General features: G+C 42.2%; 2 protein-coding genes across 3 annotated transcripts in view; both read left to right on the forward strand.

Annotated features, from left to right (window-relative positions):
* LOC124479583 overlaps positions 1-17,177 on the forward strand; it is a 272,624-nt gene that overhangs the window by 4,002 nt on the left and 251,445 nt on the right. The window contains 2 exon segments of the mRNA XM_047038379.1: positions 9,392-10,096; positions 10,574-11,133. Of these exon segments, the coding sequence (XP_046894335.1) occupies positions 9,392-10,096; positions 10,574-11,133 (1,265 nt within the window).
* Positions 3,956-8,238, forward strand: LOC124479694 (beta-galactoside-binding lectin-like). 2 transcript variants are annotated; one of them, XM_047038555.1, is made up of 4 exons: positions 3,956-4,070; positions 6,396-6,475; positions 7,166-7,337; positions 7,520-8,238. In XM_047038555.1, the coding sequence occupies exons 1-4, from the start codon at positions 4,065-4,067 to the stop codon at positions 7,664-7,666; spliced, it is 405 nt and encodes a 134-aa protein (XP_046894511.1). In that variant the 5' UTR covers positions 3,956-4,064; the 3' UTR covers positions 7,667-8,238. The 2 variants fall into 2 exon arrangements, with proteins under 2 accessions (XP_046894511.1, XP_046894512.1); XM_047038556.1 differs by lacking the exon at positions 3,956-4,070 and having other exon boundaries at positions 6,390-6,475.

Raw genomic sequence — 17,177 nt, forward strand, 5'->3', positions numbered from 1 at the left:
AGATGGAGGAGATGGATGGCAGTAGAGAAATGAACTGCAGTTCTGAAGAGTATCCAAAAAGTGAGTATTGACTATTTATTGTACTAACAGCAGCTCTAAATATTTATGTGAGATGTCTGTCAGTTTGCCTGTATGTCTGTCCTTCAGTCAGTTGAATGTTCCATATGTGGTCCCTGAGTAGGAATCTAACCAGCCCAGTATCTGACCTGCTGTGTTTCTCTACAGAGTGGAGAGATGGTAGATCTGATCTCCTGTCTCTGTGGAGCTCTGGCTATGGCTCCCAGACCTCCAGACTTTCTCACCTCAGCTCAGGGTGGACTGAGCATGCTCAGAAGGGCTGTGCAGAAGAGCAGCTGCGCTCTGCAAGACTGGTGTTTGTGGAGCGAGTGACGAAGTCTGTCCTGGATGATCTGCTGGATGGACTTCTGCAGGAGAGGGTGATCAACGATGCTGAGATGGAGGAAGTGAAGGTGGAGACAGTGAGGAAGGACAGAGCACGGGCCACCATCGACATGGTCTTGAAGAAAGGATCTCACTCATGTTCTGTGATGAAAATGATTTGGGATAAATATGACCCTGCCTTATACAAAACTCTTGGCTTCTAATAAAACATGCTGAGAACAGTGTCAGACCTAGGATGAGTGTATCACACCAGTGTTTCAGCCTAGTAACATACAAACCATACATGGTTACATACAGACTTTTTCATTAAAATATAAATGGAATTGTTACTAAAATTATGCGAATGTTAAGTTGTATTTTTTCCATTTGAATTTAAGATTAAGGAAAATGTTAAACTATTATGTTTTACAATCAGCACATCATGGCTATACCAGACAAAATAATGTCAAAACATATGGCAGTTATAAGAAGGTAAAGTATATACTTAGATAGAGATGTCTAATTGGATTCAATCATATATGAGGATAAATTATCTAAAACTTTATTTTAATAAAAATAAACGGATGTGAGAAACCAGTCTTGTTCTGTAACATAAAAACACATCAAGCAGACCACTAAAAAGACAAAAGGGTTGCAATAAGGAACATTCACCAACAGTTGGCACTGCTGGGCCATCTTAAACACATATTTTAGATACATGCATAGATTGATAAGACTTTATTAATCCCATTGGGAAATTGATGTGTTACAGCAGTCCAGCCCAAGACAAACAAACAGACATTGAAATAGACGAAAAGAGAAGTAAAATAAATAAATACACAGGTGTATGCATAACAGATACAAAAAGCACCACGTAGCAACATGCTGTCCATAGGTGAGCACATGAAGGCTGAGAGTCCTTGCCTGGAGCAGCGTTACACATCCTGACAGACACTGGGAGGAGAAACCTGCAGAAACGTCCCTTTGAACACCGAAGCTGCAGCAGCCTGTTGCTGGAAGTTCTCCTCTGCCCAGTAACAGTCCCATGAAGAGGATGAGAGGCTCCTCTGTCCAGTAACAGTCCCATGAAGAGGATGAAGTGCTCCTCTGCCCAGTAACAGTCACATGAAGAGGATGAAGTGCTCCTCTGCCCAGTAACAGTCACATGAAGAGGATGAAGTCCTCCTCTGCCCAGTAACAGTCACATGAAGAGGATGAAGTGCTCCTCTGCCCAGTAACAGTCACATGAAGAGGATGAAGTGCTCCTCTGCCCAGTAACAGTCACATGAAGAGGATGAGAGGGGTTGTTCATGCTGGCTGTGATGTTGGTCAGCATTCTCCTCTCAGTCGCCACCTCCAGGAGGTCAAGGCTCAGCCCCAGCACAGAGCCAGCCTTCTTGATGAGGTTATGGAGCCTATTTGCATGTCTTGTCATGATGCTGCTGCCTCAGGCCCTTAATTGCCAAAGGCAAACACACCCATTAACACTCACTCTGTGAAGCGCTGCACCACTCTGGAACATTCCACACTGGAACGTGGCTAATAACCCACGTGTTCTCTCGCGCGTCTGGGTTCTCCCGTCTTACGACATTTAGTTAAAGGAGAAAGAATAATTTACTTTCCCCCTCAATATCAGCAAAAAGAAGAACACTAAATGTGACAAATAATGTGTGCATTCAATAAACACTTGAACTCCATCACTGGCCTCTTCAAACTCGCCCCTCAGGAACCGGCGACCCAAATTCGAAGAAACTATATTTTGAGAAATGAAACCCGTGCACTCATTGAATCACTTAACTATCTAGATACACGTACACACAAAAACAACGGCCATCCGAAAGTTCCAGCTACAGTTTAGTGGACCTCAGTTCTTTGGAAAATGGCAGGTCAATTCCGTCCAGCACCCACATCAGCTGACTCATGCGCGCAGAGAGCTGTATTAGTCAGCCTCCTTTTCCTGTTTCACCCCACATATTTGCAAGGGTGACCTCTATGGGTATGCAGTTAAATTATAGGCTCTTCATGGCTTGGTCACATATATATTGGCTGCTTATTGGCTTCTAGACCTTTTTTTACTGCTATTATCAGCACACACAAACACACACAAAAATGTAGAGGGCTTCGAGGTCATCGCCCAAAGGAAAACTCCATAGTTCACATAGCAGCACATCAAGGCAAGACTGAAGTTTGCCCGTGACCATTTGAAACATGGGGAGGAGTTTTGGAAGTCTGTCGTTTGGTCTGATGAGACAAAACTGGAGCTGTTCGGCCACATGGATGTTGGTTTTGTTTGGAGAAAGAAAAGAGAGGCCTTCAACCCTAATAACACAGTTCTCACAGCTAAACATGGTGGTTGGGGTATAATGCTGTGGGGCTGTTTTGCCGCTTCGGGAACAGGGAACCTTGTCGGGGTGCATGAAGCCATGAAGAAAGAAGATTATCCTGACATTTTGAAGTTCAATGTGAAGAAATCTGCCGCAAGTCAGGCTTTAGGTGATCGTTGGGTCTTCCAGCAAGACAATGACGCAATGCACACGTCAAAAACACTTGTTTCAACTCAATGCATCAAAAAATATCTTCATCAAACTTAGTTGAGATTTTGTCTCTGTTCTTTTGGAAGTAATTGTACTTTAATATAATAATCTAATGGCTAAAGGTCCTGAATTACTTTCACATACATACATACAAACACAAACACGCACATACATAAATACATGTTGTGTTTTTAAATGTCTGTGCCTAAACTGCAGTATCAGGTGAGAGTTTGAAATGGGTTTTGTGACCAATCTTGCCATGTGTGTGTCAGAAAGAAGGGGGGTTGTTATTGGGGATTGAAAAACAGACCTTATTGCTGAGATACCGGGTAACCAATCTGTATACAGTCCAGTCCCACCTACGGACACAGAGGGGTCTCAGCACTGTGTCATGTTACACTAGCAACAGAGCATTCTCCCTCTCTTCTCACATGTGCCCCCTCTGGGCTAGCTCCACTGATCAGTGCTATCTACCTCCAACGCCTCTTCCTTCACAGCAAGGTCAATGTTTCAGTCTATCCATTGTTGTAAGGGAGCAACTATCTTTTCAAAACTTAAACCTTCCAATCTATAACCTGTTTGTTGATCTTGATTTGCTATTAGTCCACCTAATTGGGACCGTGTCTAAGGTTTCTGTGACTACCATATAACAAGATGATCAACATCCAAACCAAGCAAATATCAATCACTAAATGCCTTGAGCATCACTCAGTGTTGTAGAACAGATTAGTTGCTGATGATAATTAGGCCAATACTCAGGCTAATATACCTTTATGCATCTTTAAAAAACATTAGGCTACACTTACAATGCCACATTCAGTTGTCCACCGACTCAAACAACAGTTCAAAATATTTTGCAGTCATCTTTGAAAGTTCTAGCCTGCGCGCATTATAACTTCACCTAATAATACAGCAAGTTATCGTTTATTGTTATCATCTCCATTGGAGGCGCGAACGAGCTATTTCTTGTCTTGTTACTGTACCGGCGTGATTGGTCACCTATGCTAGAATCCCATTGGTGTATCATGACATCACTCTTAATGTCCGAAGCACACGAACAGATATAAACCCTCCTTCACGATCCAAGTATAACACATCGAAATAACGGTCTTTCTTTGACATTAGACAGAAATTACGCCTTCAATCAAGATGAGTGTAAGTAGCCCTATTTGTTTCAAAATGTTTTGAGTTCCAATTTACGCGTCTGTAAAGTAGTCTAGTCTGGGATGCACGTCTACATGTAAATCAGTTAACGTCACGTTTAATACTACATTGTTGCATAAACTTAACTTGAAATTCACAGCTATTGCCAGGCTATTTGTATTTAAGTCTGTGATTCATTTGTACGTTTTTGTTAGCCATGCTATAAAAGTAACTGTCCTTTAATATATTATGTCTTAATTAATTATGTCTTTGTCGATTGGTAAAATACTGATGATAGATGATATAAAACATAATACAGCCATTAGGGCTCTCAAGTCTCAGACATTCACGTGAGACACCCATTTCCCCTTGAATTATTTCACGTTGAGAAGTAAGGGATAACATTCCGTTAGATACAATTAATGGACGAGGCGCAGGCATACGGATGTAAGTGTTCTGCCGAGTTTTCTGAAGTTATACAAAGTTATATATACAACTAGAATAGAAGCGTTTTGATTACATCAGTCATTTTAAAAAGAAACACCTGATTTACATTTAGTAGACACTCTTATCCAGAGCGACTTACAGTAAGTACAGGGACATTTCCCCGAGGCAAGTAGGGTGAAGGGCCTTGCCCAAGGAATCAACGTTATTTTGCACGGCCGGGAATCGAACCAACGACTTTCTGATTAATAGCCCAACTCCCTAACCGCTCAGCTGAACCCCACAGCCATCTGAACCCCTCACAATTTCAACCTGGTTCACCCTGTTTAAAATGGACTTGCAAATACTTCTGTCCCTCTGACTATAAACAAATTCAGCACTGTGACTTGGATTATAAAAGTATTTACTATCTTTGGCCTCTTTAGACGCTGGGGAAAATAACTGAGTCTTTGTTTTACGTTGTTTTGCTGTTACCATGGTGAACAAAGATGTGTTGCTTTGAGAATAAATCCAGGGTAAATCACATGGACTGCAACAAATTGGATGCTGGTGATGGTGTGTTTGTAACAAGATGTTGCAGACCTAGTCATTCAATCTAATCTAATCTAATTGTATTTAAATTGATTGTTTCATAGTTTCATCCTAAAAGTCTTTCCCCATTTATTGTATTCCCTCTGGCACTTATGCTGCCTCAGGAATAAACTAAGACCACAGGCAAAATTATGGGGAAGACTTCCTGTTAGAGCTACCATGCACTAAGAAGACTTCCAAGTGAATAACTGGTTATTTTGATAATCCTCTTAATTTCTTTGCTTTCAGTAATGAGGAACACCCTATGTAGCTTTTTGGTATGTAGATATACCAGAAAATAATACAGGTTTTGATTTCTGTATCCATTCTTTACGTGTCTGTTTGTCTAGTTGCTTCATTTCTTGGTCGTCTGTGTACGCTAGGGGCAGCCCCAGCTGTCTCTTGTCTCTCTGTCAGAGTTCAAAAATATGTCTCACGTGGATGGGAAACCCAGACTGGAGGCTGCAGTCTGTTTGGGCCCCAGTCAAGTCCAGATCTGCTGCACTCAGTTCACAGTAACAAGCAGCAGGGGCTACTTATATGGAAATAATTCTCTGTGTATCAGTCTCACCCCTAACCACTTTCCTTCTCTTTTGAGTCACACCTCAAACTCCATCTCTCTCTCTCTTTCTTCTCCTCTCTCTCTCTTTCAATATTTACTCTTGCCACGTATAGTAGATTAAGGCCAAATCCCAATTCTCTGTTTCACCCCTACCCCCTACCCCTTAGTTTTGCGTGTTCACGAGAGACTAAGGGCTGTCCCAAAACTAGTTTTGATCGGGGGGTAGGGCTAAGGGTTAGGGGTACATACCCCTTAAAACCAAGTGTTTTAGGGATCGTACTTGAAACCAAGGGATATGTGAATACTGCACAACCTGCAACAATGGCGGTCAGATCATCCAGACATTTACATTTAGTCATTTAGCAGACGCTCTTATCCAGAGCGATTTACAGTAAGTACAGGGACATTCTCCCCGAGGCAAGTAGGGTGAAGTGCCTTGCCCAAGGACACAACATCATTTGACCCAGCGGGGAATTGATCCGGGAACCTTCTGATTACTAGCCCGACTCCCTCACCGCTCAGCCATCTGACTCCCTTCCCTTTTTTCCGTGAGGCGCTGTATTCTACTGGTTGTTATTAAAGCACAAACTAGAATATCACATTAAAGGGTGTCTATTATTTTCATGTAAACAGTTTGCACTTTTGGAAATTCCCATAAAAGTCCAATTTAAGCCTGACAGTAGCCCATTTATTTAGAAGCATTGAAAACTACCGACATAATTGTTGCAGTATTTGTCTCTCTGTGTCTCTTTACAATGCAGAATGTAGAGGTGAGAAACATGTCCTTCAAGGTGGGACAGACCCTGACCATCACAGGTGTCCCCAACCCAGAGGCAGCTAAGTGAGTAACTGAAGACAAAATGGTGTTGCTGACCTGAGGCTAAACTCTGCTGAGTGATAAGCCTGGATTGAGGGGTGTACAAAAATGCCATTATCCCAAAATAATCTGGATTTGCATAGACACCAGAACTGGGTGGGGCCTTAACTGGAAGTAAATGTAATCGTTTGAATTTAAATATCATATTAAAGGGGATGAAAACAAAATGATTACTGCAAGGCAAGGAACTGGCAAGCTAGCCATCTTACTGGCAGCGCTGCTGCAAGGGGAGAAGAGCTGATTTATGATTTTTTTTTTTTAAACTTTTTGCACAACTAGGCTGGAGACAATGTAAAGTTTCCGTCAGCCAAGATAAATATAAATACTGTGAAATTTGGTCAAAATGCGCCGTTCAAATATAAACAATATGGAGCAGACTTAAGATCCAAATATTTAAAATATGCCCTGCAACTATTTGGCTTGTGTGGTTGGACAAACAAATACTGACAATGAAGCGATCAAATATTCAGAATCCGAATATTACAGTTAACTTTGCATAGAATAATCTGTTTTCAAAGCATTATCCGTGCTAATCGGAATAATGTATTTGGCTTTGGATACATCCCTAAAGGACTGGTTCTGCTTTGGCACAAATCATATTACACAACCCTAACAACCATGATGTTGGTCTAATGATGTCATTACTTTTAATAGATTTGCCATCAACATTGGTCACAGTGCGGAGGACATCGCTCTTCACTTGAACCCCCGCTTCGATGCTGAAGGTGACGAGAGGCAGGTGGTGTGCAACTCCTTCCAGGCAGGAAGCTGGTGTGAGGAGATCCGAGACGGAGGCTTTCCCTTCAACCAGGGAGAGGAGTTCAAAGTGAGGCACAGCCTAGAATGTCCTTCTACTCGAGCAGCCTCTAGTGGCAAAGAATTATCACTGCATCCCTACTGGAGAGGAACATGACAATATTTTTAAGATCGATGATCGATAGCGCTTTTCTAATACTCAAAGTCTCAAAAATTAACATTAATGCAGTAATACCTTTCTCATATTCTTAGATATCCATTACCTTCACAAAGGAGGAGTTCTTGGTCACTCTTACTGATGGCTCTGAGATCCACGTCCCCAATCGCCATGGCGACGAGAAGTATAAATTCATTTTCTTCGAAGGGGAGGCCAGGATCCAGGGGATTGAAATCAAGTAACCGAGAGGGTGCTTTTCCTGGCGGGGGTGCAACTGGAGGCACATCGCCATCAAGATGGATTGAAGAAACACCTTAGAAGACCAAACTTATATTTGGGCTGCTCATTGGCTTCAAGTCTTTCTTTTACTACTATTTCTACACACACACACACATGTACTTCTTTGTATTCATTTGTACAAATCCCTTTCAGTAGAACTATTCACTTCTGATTCTTAATTACTTGCTATAGGCTACTTACTAAATGCACTATATGCCAATTTTTTTTATAGAAATTGTCTGGTAAATGAGTAGCTACATTATTTTAAACATTTATATAAAAGGCCCCTGCTCACAGCCAGAGGTCCCGAGTCCTACCAGAATTCAACTTCTATTTCCCTCTTAGTAAACTACTTGCCACACAACTGTTTTGTGTTGACAATCATATTTATTTTATAGATCCTGCTTCCCACAGCCTTGTTAGTATCTGATAACTTGCAATGTACAGTGCTTGGTTCTAGTACATAATAAGACCTTCCCCTTTGTGACTGGTTAGTGAAAAACATCTAATAAATGATGACATTTTGAAAGGTCCCCACCAAATTGATTTATTTAACAAAACACGATATATTTAACAAAAAGGTAGAAGAAAAAAAAAGAAATTGTGATCATTTACATAAGAATTTTAACAAGTGAAATGAAAACAGGTCAGAGCTGTTTACGGCAGGCAGCACAGATGTATTCTTCTGTCAGTTGGATCCGAGCACAACCCTGATGGAACCATCTAAGAATGAATGATCAAACAGGGGTGGTGTGTTCATTAGGGCGTTCATTAGGGCGACTGTCCTAAAGATAGTGGAGTTCCAATAATGAACACTCACCTGTGCCATCTTAAACCCATAACATGGGCGGTGGCAGCCAAAATAAGGCGGTTACTGTATTACTGTATCGCTGATCCATAATCAGAGTTACCCCACTGTAATAGTATGTTACAGGTGGCCTAGTCTACAAAAATGTTGTTAAACCATCCAAACCTGTTTGGATTTACTTTCTATTTCATCTGACACACAAACAATCATCTTTCCTTCGTCGTTTGCTAGGCTTTGTTGTGTCGGTGTAGGTAAGTTAAAAGTCGATTGAAAATTTGATTAATTGTTAGCCAGATTAACTGATAAATTAATAAACATTAACAATGCACTACATAACATGGTAGAATATGCTTCAACTTAACAGGTTAAGTAATCTTAAGATTATATATGTATCTGAAGTACACAAGTATATGGAACCACGTCACATGGTTTATTACCATGTTTTATATGTATTGCTCTCCGTTCTCTACAGGAGTAAAGAGAGGAGAAGGATTATCAACTATGGCTTCAGGTAAATACGCTTGTTTCAGTGTTTCAGTCCTAAAACACTTCAACATAACCAGGAAGTTCATCATGTTAGCACTTGTTACTGTTACATTTAAAGGTTTTCGTTACACCATCCCAGTTGTAAACATTAACAGGATATGATGTGATGCCTATATCTAATGAAGAACACACTGTAGTTTATTAACAGTTTTATTGACCTTCACATTATAATTTACTATTCCTTCCATCATTCAGTACATTTATAACATGAAAACGATAAACACAAATGTCTCCCTTAACTTTTGAACTTTTTCTCCTAGTTTCTCCTCTCAAAATTGTTCTGACCCTTTCTTTGTTTCTTCCTCTTTGTCTCTCTCCCCACCCTCTCTCTTTGGTGACTCCCTCCATCTCTCAGAGCTGAGGATTGTGCTGCTGGGGGGGAAACGTGCAGGGAAGAGTTCATCAGGAAACACCATCCTGGGCAGAGAGGAGTTTGACCTGAGGACAGCTGCTCAGTGTGTGAAGAGACAGGGAGAAGTAGCAGGGAGGCAGGTCACTGTGGTCGACACTCAAGGATGGTGGAGGAATTTCCCTGTACAAAGGACTACTAAGCTGGTTAAACAGGAGATAGTACGCAGTGTGTCTCTGTGTCCTCCAGGACCCCACACTCTCCTCCTGGTCATACGGCTGGATGTCTCATTCACAGCGGAAGAGAGAAGATCAGTAGAGGGTAACCTGCAGCTTCTCAGTGAGAGAGTCTGGAGTCACACTATAGTGCTGTTCACTCATGGGGACTGTCTGGGAGACACAACCATTGAGCAGCACATTGAGAGAGAAGGGAAGGCCCTCCAGTGGCTTGTTGAGAAATGTGGGAACAGGTATCATGTCCTCAACAATGAGAACAGGGGTGATGACATTCAGGTCACTGAGCTGTTGGACAAGGTGGAGGAGATGGTGGCAGGAAACAGAGGAGGCCACTATGAGATGGACAGAGAGATTCTGGAGAAGATAGAGGAGAGAAGGAGGGCAGAGGAAGAGAGAGCACAACAGAGGCTGATGAAGGTGCAGAAACAGAGAGATACTCTCAGATCACTAATGGGTGAGTTTCTTTCTGTGTCCACCCAGAGTCTTGGTGTGAATAGCCTAAATAATTTGACATACAGTATACTAGATATTTAGAGACTGGTTATAGTAAGAGAAAACTTCATTTAAATTATTCTTGAACAATATTTTGCATACTGTAATTACAGTAAATTGTTTTTTAGAATACATTCATCTGAACATACAAAATTTATTCAACTCACATTATTACATTGTGGTGTAGACGCTTCACTAAAACAACCTGTAAAATCAGATCATTGTAAACTTCACAAAGAAAATGCAATCCCTGTTTACCCTTTGTCTTTCTCGATCTCACTTTATCTCTCAATCTGTCTCATGTATATATATTTCCCCTTCTCTCTTTATTTCTCCCTCTCTCTCTCTCTCTCTCTCTCTCTCTCTCTCTCTCTCTCTCTTTCTCTCTCTCTCTGTGTCTCTCTCTCTCTTTCTCTCTCTCTATTTCTGTCTCTGACAGGTGACTCCCCCCATCTCTCAGAGCTAAGGATTGTGCTGTTGGGGGTGAAACATGAAGGGAAGAGTTCATCAGGAAACACCATCCTGGGCAGAGAGGAGTTTGACCTGAGGACAGCTGCTCAGTGTGTGAAGAGACAGGGAGAAGTAGCAGGGAGGCAGGTCACTGTGGTCGACACTCCAGGATGGTGGAGGGATCTCACTTTAGATAGTACTACTGAGCTGGTTAAACAGGAGATAGTACACAGTGTGTCTCTGTGTCTTCCAGGGCCCCACACTCTCCTCCTGGTCATACGGCTGGATGTCTCATTCCTAGAGAAACACAAAAGATCAGTAGAGGGACACCTGCAGCTTCTCAGTAAGAGAGTCTGGAGTCACACTATAGTGCTGTTCACCTATCGGGACCATCTGGGAGACACAACCATTGAGCAGCACATTGAGAGAGAAGGGAAGGCCCTCCAGTGGCTTGTTGAGAAATGTGGGAACAGGTATCATGTCCTCAACAATAAGAACAGGGGTGATGACACTCAGGTCACTGAGCTGTTGGACAAGATGGAGGAGATGGTGGCAGCAAACAGAGGAAATGTGTTTTACTCTAAAATTGAGGGCAGTAAAGAAATGAACTGGAGATCTGAAGGGAATCAGAAGTCACTACTGCCCATGACAAGAGCCAGGATTATTGAAAGCATCCCTCCAAATAGTGTGTATTAACTATTTACTGTTCAAACTGCAGCTCTGGCACATAAATAATTGTATATTCACCTACATGTGGAATGAGAGATGGGAAATACTGAAGGGAAGACAATACACACAAGTTTTCGAACACAGACAGACATATTTATGCAGAAATATGTGTCTATAACAAGAACCAATTCAATACCCATAATTGTAATATTCCATGTGTTACTTTGTTATTTCAAATACATACTGTATTATGTAGAACAGTACTTTAGCAAACAGTCAGTTGTCAGTCTGTCTTGTTATCTGTGTTTGTGAATGGATGTAAAAAGCTACATAATACTTGACCTTGTTTAGTTATTTGTATGTTGTTGTTGTGCAGTGAGTGGAGACACTAGAGCTGAGAGAGACGATGATTCATCTTGGAGATCTGAGACTGGATCACTGCAGAGCCTTGAGGGTAAGACGTCTGTCTGTCTATATGTATGTCTGTCTGCCGGCCGGCCTACCTGTCTACCTGTCTGTCTATTTGCCTGTATGTCTGTTCATCAGTCAGTTGAATGTTCCATACATGGTCCCTGAGTAGGAATCTAACCAGCCCAGTATCTGACCTGCTGTGTTTCTCTACAGAGTGGAGAGATAGTAGATCTGATCTCCTGTCTCAGGGGAGCTCTGGCTACATCTCCCAGACCTCCATACTTTCTCACGTCAGCTCAGAGAGTAACCCACACAGATCTACACACACCAGATTAAACCCTGAACCTGCACACAGCAGGGAACCACAAGGACCGGTACGTAGACTACTAGATTATCTGTTTCGGTACTTTCAGACTTATTTCTGAAGACTCAGATTCACAAAGGAGCTACATAATTCAGTTTGTTGGTTGTTTTTATAACTAAGACGTCACCACTGTCTGTGACAAGAGCCAGGAGCTACCCCTTCCTCCCTCCAAACAGTGAGTATTGATCATTTACTGTAATAACAGCAGATAAATAATTGTAAATTAGTAATAATTTTTTATTCACCTGAAAGTTGAATAAGAGATGGTAGAAACAGAAGACAATAAACACAAATATTCAAACACAGACAGAAATATAAATATAGAAATATGTGTCTGTAACAAGAACGAATTCAATACATTTTCATATAACATTTTTATTTTAAATAAATGCATATGTATTACATTTCTTTAGCAATCACTTTCATCGAAAGTCATGTACAGGGGTATTTGAACCTGTGATCCCTTGAACTATAGTCAAATTCTCAACCACTGAGTTATAGCTGTCTGTGCATTTATCAGTCTGTATTGATATCTGTTTTGTCAATGGATGTAAAAGGTTACGTGATACTTGATCTTTGTTATGTGTGTTGTTGTTGTGCAGTGAGTGGAGACAGCAGAACTGAGAGAGATTCTGATGATTCTGGTTGGATATTGGAGGCTGGATCACTGCAGAGCCTTGAGAGTAAGATACCTGTCTGTCTGTCTTCTTGCCTACCTATCTGTCGATCTGTCTGTCCGTCTAGATACTTTACCTGCTTGCAGCCTATTTGTACATCAGTTAGCCTGTATGTCTGTTCATCAGTCAGTTGAATGTTCCATACATGGTCCCTGAGTAGGAATCTAACCAGCCCAGTATCTGACCTGCTGTGTTTCTCTACAGAGTGGAGAGATAGTAGATCTGATCTCCTGTCTCAGGGGAGCTCTGGCTACATCTCCCAGACCTCCATACTTTCTCACGTCAGCTCAGAGAGTAACCCACACAGATCTACACACACCAGATTAAACCCTGAACCTGCACACAGCAGGGAACCACAAGGACCGGTACGTAGACTACTAGATTATCTGTTTCGGTACTTTCAGACTTATTTCTGAAGACTCAGATTCACAAAGGAGCTACATAATTCAGTTTGTTGGTTGTTTTTATAACTAAGACGTCACCACTGTCTGTGACAAGAGCCAGGAGCTACCCCTTCCTCCCTCCAAACAGTGAGTATTGATCATTTACTGTAATAACAGCAGATAAATAATTGTAAATTAGTAATAATTTTTTATTCACCTGAAAGTTGAATAAGAGATGGTAGAAACAGAAGACAATAAACACAAATATTCAAACACAGACAGAAATATATAAATATAGAAATATGTGTCTGTAACAAGAACGACTTCAATACATTTTCATATAACATTTTTATTTTAAATAAATGCATATGTATTACATTTCTTTAGCAATCACTTTCATCGAAAGTCAGGTACAGGGGTATTTGAACCTGTGATCCCTTGAACTATAGTCAAATTCTCAACCACTGAGTTATAGCTGTCTGTGCATTTACCAGTCTGTATTGATATCTGTTTTGTCAATGGATGTAAAAGGTTACGTGATACTTGATCTTTGTTATGTGTGTTGTTGTTGTGCAGTGAGTGGAGACAGCAGAACTGAGAGAGATTCTGATGATTCTGGTTGGATATTGGAGGCTGGATCACTGCAGAGCCTTGAGAGTAAGATACCTGTCTGTCTGTCTTCTTGCCTACCTATCTGTCGATCTGTCTGTCCGTCTAGATACTTTACCTGCTTGCAGCCTATTTGTACATCAGTTAGCCTGTATGTCTGTCCATCAGTCAGTTGAATGTTCCATACATGGTCCCTGAGTAGGAATCTAACCAGCCCAGTATCTGACCTGCTGTGTTTCTCTACAGAGTGGAGAGATGGTAGATCTGATCTCCTGTCTCAGGGGAGCTCTGGCTACAGCTCCCAGAAGTCCAGACTTTCTCACCTCAGCTCAGAGAGTAACCCACACAGATCTACACACAGCAGATTAACCCCTGAACCTGCACACAGCAGGGAACCACAAGGACCGGTACGTAGACTACTAGATCATCTGTTCAGGTACTTTCAGACTTTTTTATGAAGACTCAAATTCACAAAAGAGCCACATAATTCAGAGTTTGTTGGTTGTTTTTATAACTAAGACGTCACTACTGCCTGTCAGAAGAGCCGGGAGCTATGACCTCCTCCCTCCAGACAGTGAGTATCAGAAGGGCTCTGCAGATGAGCAGCTGCGCTTTGCAAGACTGGAGTTCGTGGAGCAAGTGACGATGCCTGTCCTGGATGATCTGCTGGATAGACTTCTGAAGGAGAGGGTGATCAACGAGGCTGAGAGGAAGGCAGTGAAGGTGGAGGCAGTGAGGAAGGACAGAGCACGGGCCACCATCGACATGGTCCTGAGGAAAGGATCTCTCTCATGTTTTGTGCTGAAAACTGTTTTGGCTAAATATGACCCTGTCTTATACACAACTCTTGCCTTCCAATAAAACATGCAGAGAACAGTGTCAGACCTAAGATGAGTGTATCACACCAGTGTTTCAGCCTAGTAGTGAATACATGTTCAAGTTTATACAGATAGGTTCTTAAAAAATTTAAACACAGGTAAAGGAAATCTGGATTGTCTTTACATTTTCAAATAGTATATTTATCTACACTGGAACTATATTGTTGGGATCTTTAAATTATTTTATAAATTATAATTTTTGTAATTACATTTTATATTGGGTATATTTTAAATTGGGTACATAAAAACTGTACATGGTTAAATACAGACTTTCTCATTAAAATAAAAATGGATTTTTTACTAAAATCATATAAATGTGAAGTCATATTTTTGCCATTTGAATTCATTTGAGATTAACGGAAATAATTAAGTATTATGTTTTACAATCAGCACAACTTGGCAATACCAGACAAATGACATAATGTGAAATAAACGAGGATACATTCTTTAAAATGATCTATTTATTTAATAAAAAGAAATGGATGTGAGAAACCAGTCTTGTTCTGTAACATACAACACATCAAGCAGACCGCTAAAAACACAATAGAGTCGCAATGATGAACATTCACCAGCAGATGGAACTACTGGGCCATCTTACTGTAAACACATACCTTTTAGATAGATAAGACTTTATTAACACCATCGGGAAATGTATGTGTTACAGCAGGCCAACCCAAGACAAACAAACACAGACTTGGAATACACAAAAAGTCAAATTAATATAAATAAATACACAGGTGGGTGTGTGCAACACAAGTACCAAAATCACCACGTAGCAACATGCTGTCCATAGGTGAGCACATGAAGGCTGAGAGTCCTTGCCTGGAGCAGCGTTATACATCCTGACAGACACCGGGAGGAGAAACCTGCAGAAACGTCCCTTTGAACACCGAAGCTGCAGCAGCCTGTTGCTAGAAGTGCTCCTCTGCCCAGTAACAGTCCTATGGAGAGGATGAAGTCCTCCTCTGCCCAGTAACAGTCACATGAAGAGGATGAAGTGCTCCTCTGCCCAGTAACAGTCCTATGGAGAGGATGAAGTGCTCCTCTGTCCAGTAACAGTCCCATGGAGAGGATGAAGTGCTCCTCTGCCCAGTAACAGTCACATGAAGAGGATGAGAGGGGTTGTTCATGCTGGCTGTGAGCTTGGTCAGCATTCTCCTCTCAGTCACCACCTCCAGGAGGTCAAGGCTCAGCCCCAACACAGAGCCAGCCTTCTGGATGAGTTTATGGAGCCTTTCACTCTGCATTCCTGGCCAGTACAGTGAGTCACATGCTTGTCTGTAACAGGCTTCACCTCCTTAGTGGCCTGAGAGCGCTCCAACATCTGGGGGTGCAGAGACCGGGAAATAACAAGTCAATAACAACAGGCTGGTCCTACAGGCTGGCCCTCCTGCATGAGGCAAAGTTAGATTTAGTCATTTAGCAGACACTCTTATCCAAAGCGACTTACAGAAAGTACAGGGACATTCTCCCCGAGGCAAGTAGTGTGAAGTGCCTTGCCCAAGGACACAACGTCATGTGTACCGGCCGGGAATCGAACTGGCAACCTTCAGATTACTAGCCCGATGCTCTACCCGCTCAGCCACCTGACTCCCCAGCAACAGCCAAGACCATTCTGGCTCGAGTCACTCTTAATAGTGACAGGTTGAGACACATCATTGTATCGCAGTACAGGTGTCTGAGTGACCAGTAGTTTTAATTCCCTCCTCGCCGCGTCGTGTTTTGGGAGCCAATGCCAGATGGCGTCCTTGTCCATGAACCTCCTCAGTGACTCACACACTTCAGAGAGCCGCAGGAGGAACGTGGCCAGGTAGGTGACCAATCAGACGAAGCGCTGCACAGCCTTCACCATCTCAGGATCTGCCTTCAATCCGGTAGAGAACAAGATGTGATTTGAAAGTGGACCTCTGGTACTTTCAACTGAAGATAATTCAGGGCCAGCAGCTTGGGGTTGTGGTCACATTCTGCCTCTTCATCACAGTTCCGACAGCCCAGTACAAGGATATCAACTGCTGTGGGTTCCACATCACTGGGTCCCTACAACAGCTTGTGCTATGTCCTCTGATGCACCTCTGGAGACACAGAGACCCCAAACGGGGGCTTCAGCCACCTCTTCCTGCCCCAGGGGTGTCAGAAGGTGATCATGTAGGTGTTGGGGGCCAGAAGGTGGTCATGTAGCTGCTGGGGGTCAATTTTAATCAGTTACCACTAACTAACAAGAGCAACAAGTCTCTAAGCAAGAGTCATTGAAGAGTGGAGGGTGATGTCATACAGAACACCCTCCAACGTGGGCGTGATGTTGTCTGATTGGTTGCAGAGCCCGCTTGTGGTCTTTAGGATCAATCATCCGCAGCTTGTCTGGTTTGTTAACATCAGTTATCATCCAGTCTGTTGGCCCGGCGACACATACAATGTGCCCATCTTTTTTGTATTAGTCAAGCTGAGCCTTCGTAGCAGCTTTCATGGCCATTGGTACATTACGTGGTGCACACTGGACAGGCAGCCAACTCAAAGTGGACTTTACCAGGAACTGACAGGACCGGTGTGTTGAAGACATCCTGGTATGACTGGATAGGTGTGTTGAAGACATCCTGGTATGACT

The sequence above is a fragment of the Hypomesus transpacificus genome, chromosome 17 (assembly GCF_021917145.1).
Source record: "Hypomesus transpacificus isolate Combined female chromosome 17, fHypTra1, whole genome shotgun sequence".
Classification (NCBI taxonomy): Eukaryota; Metazoa; Chordata; class Actinopteri; order Osmeriformes; family Osmeridae; genus Hypomesus; species Hypomesus transpacificus.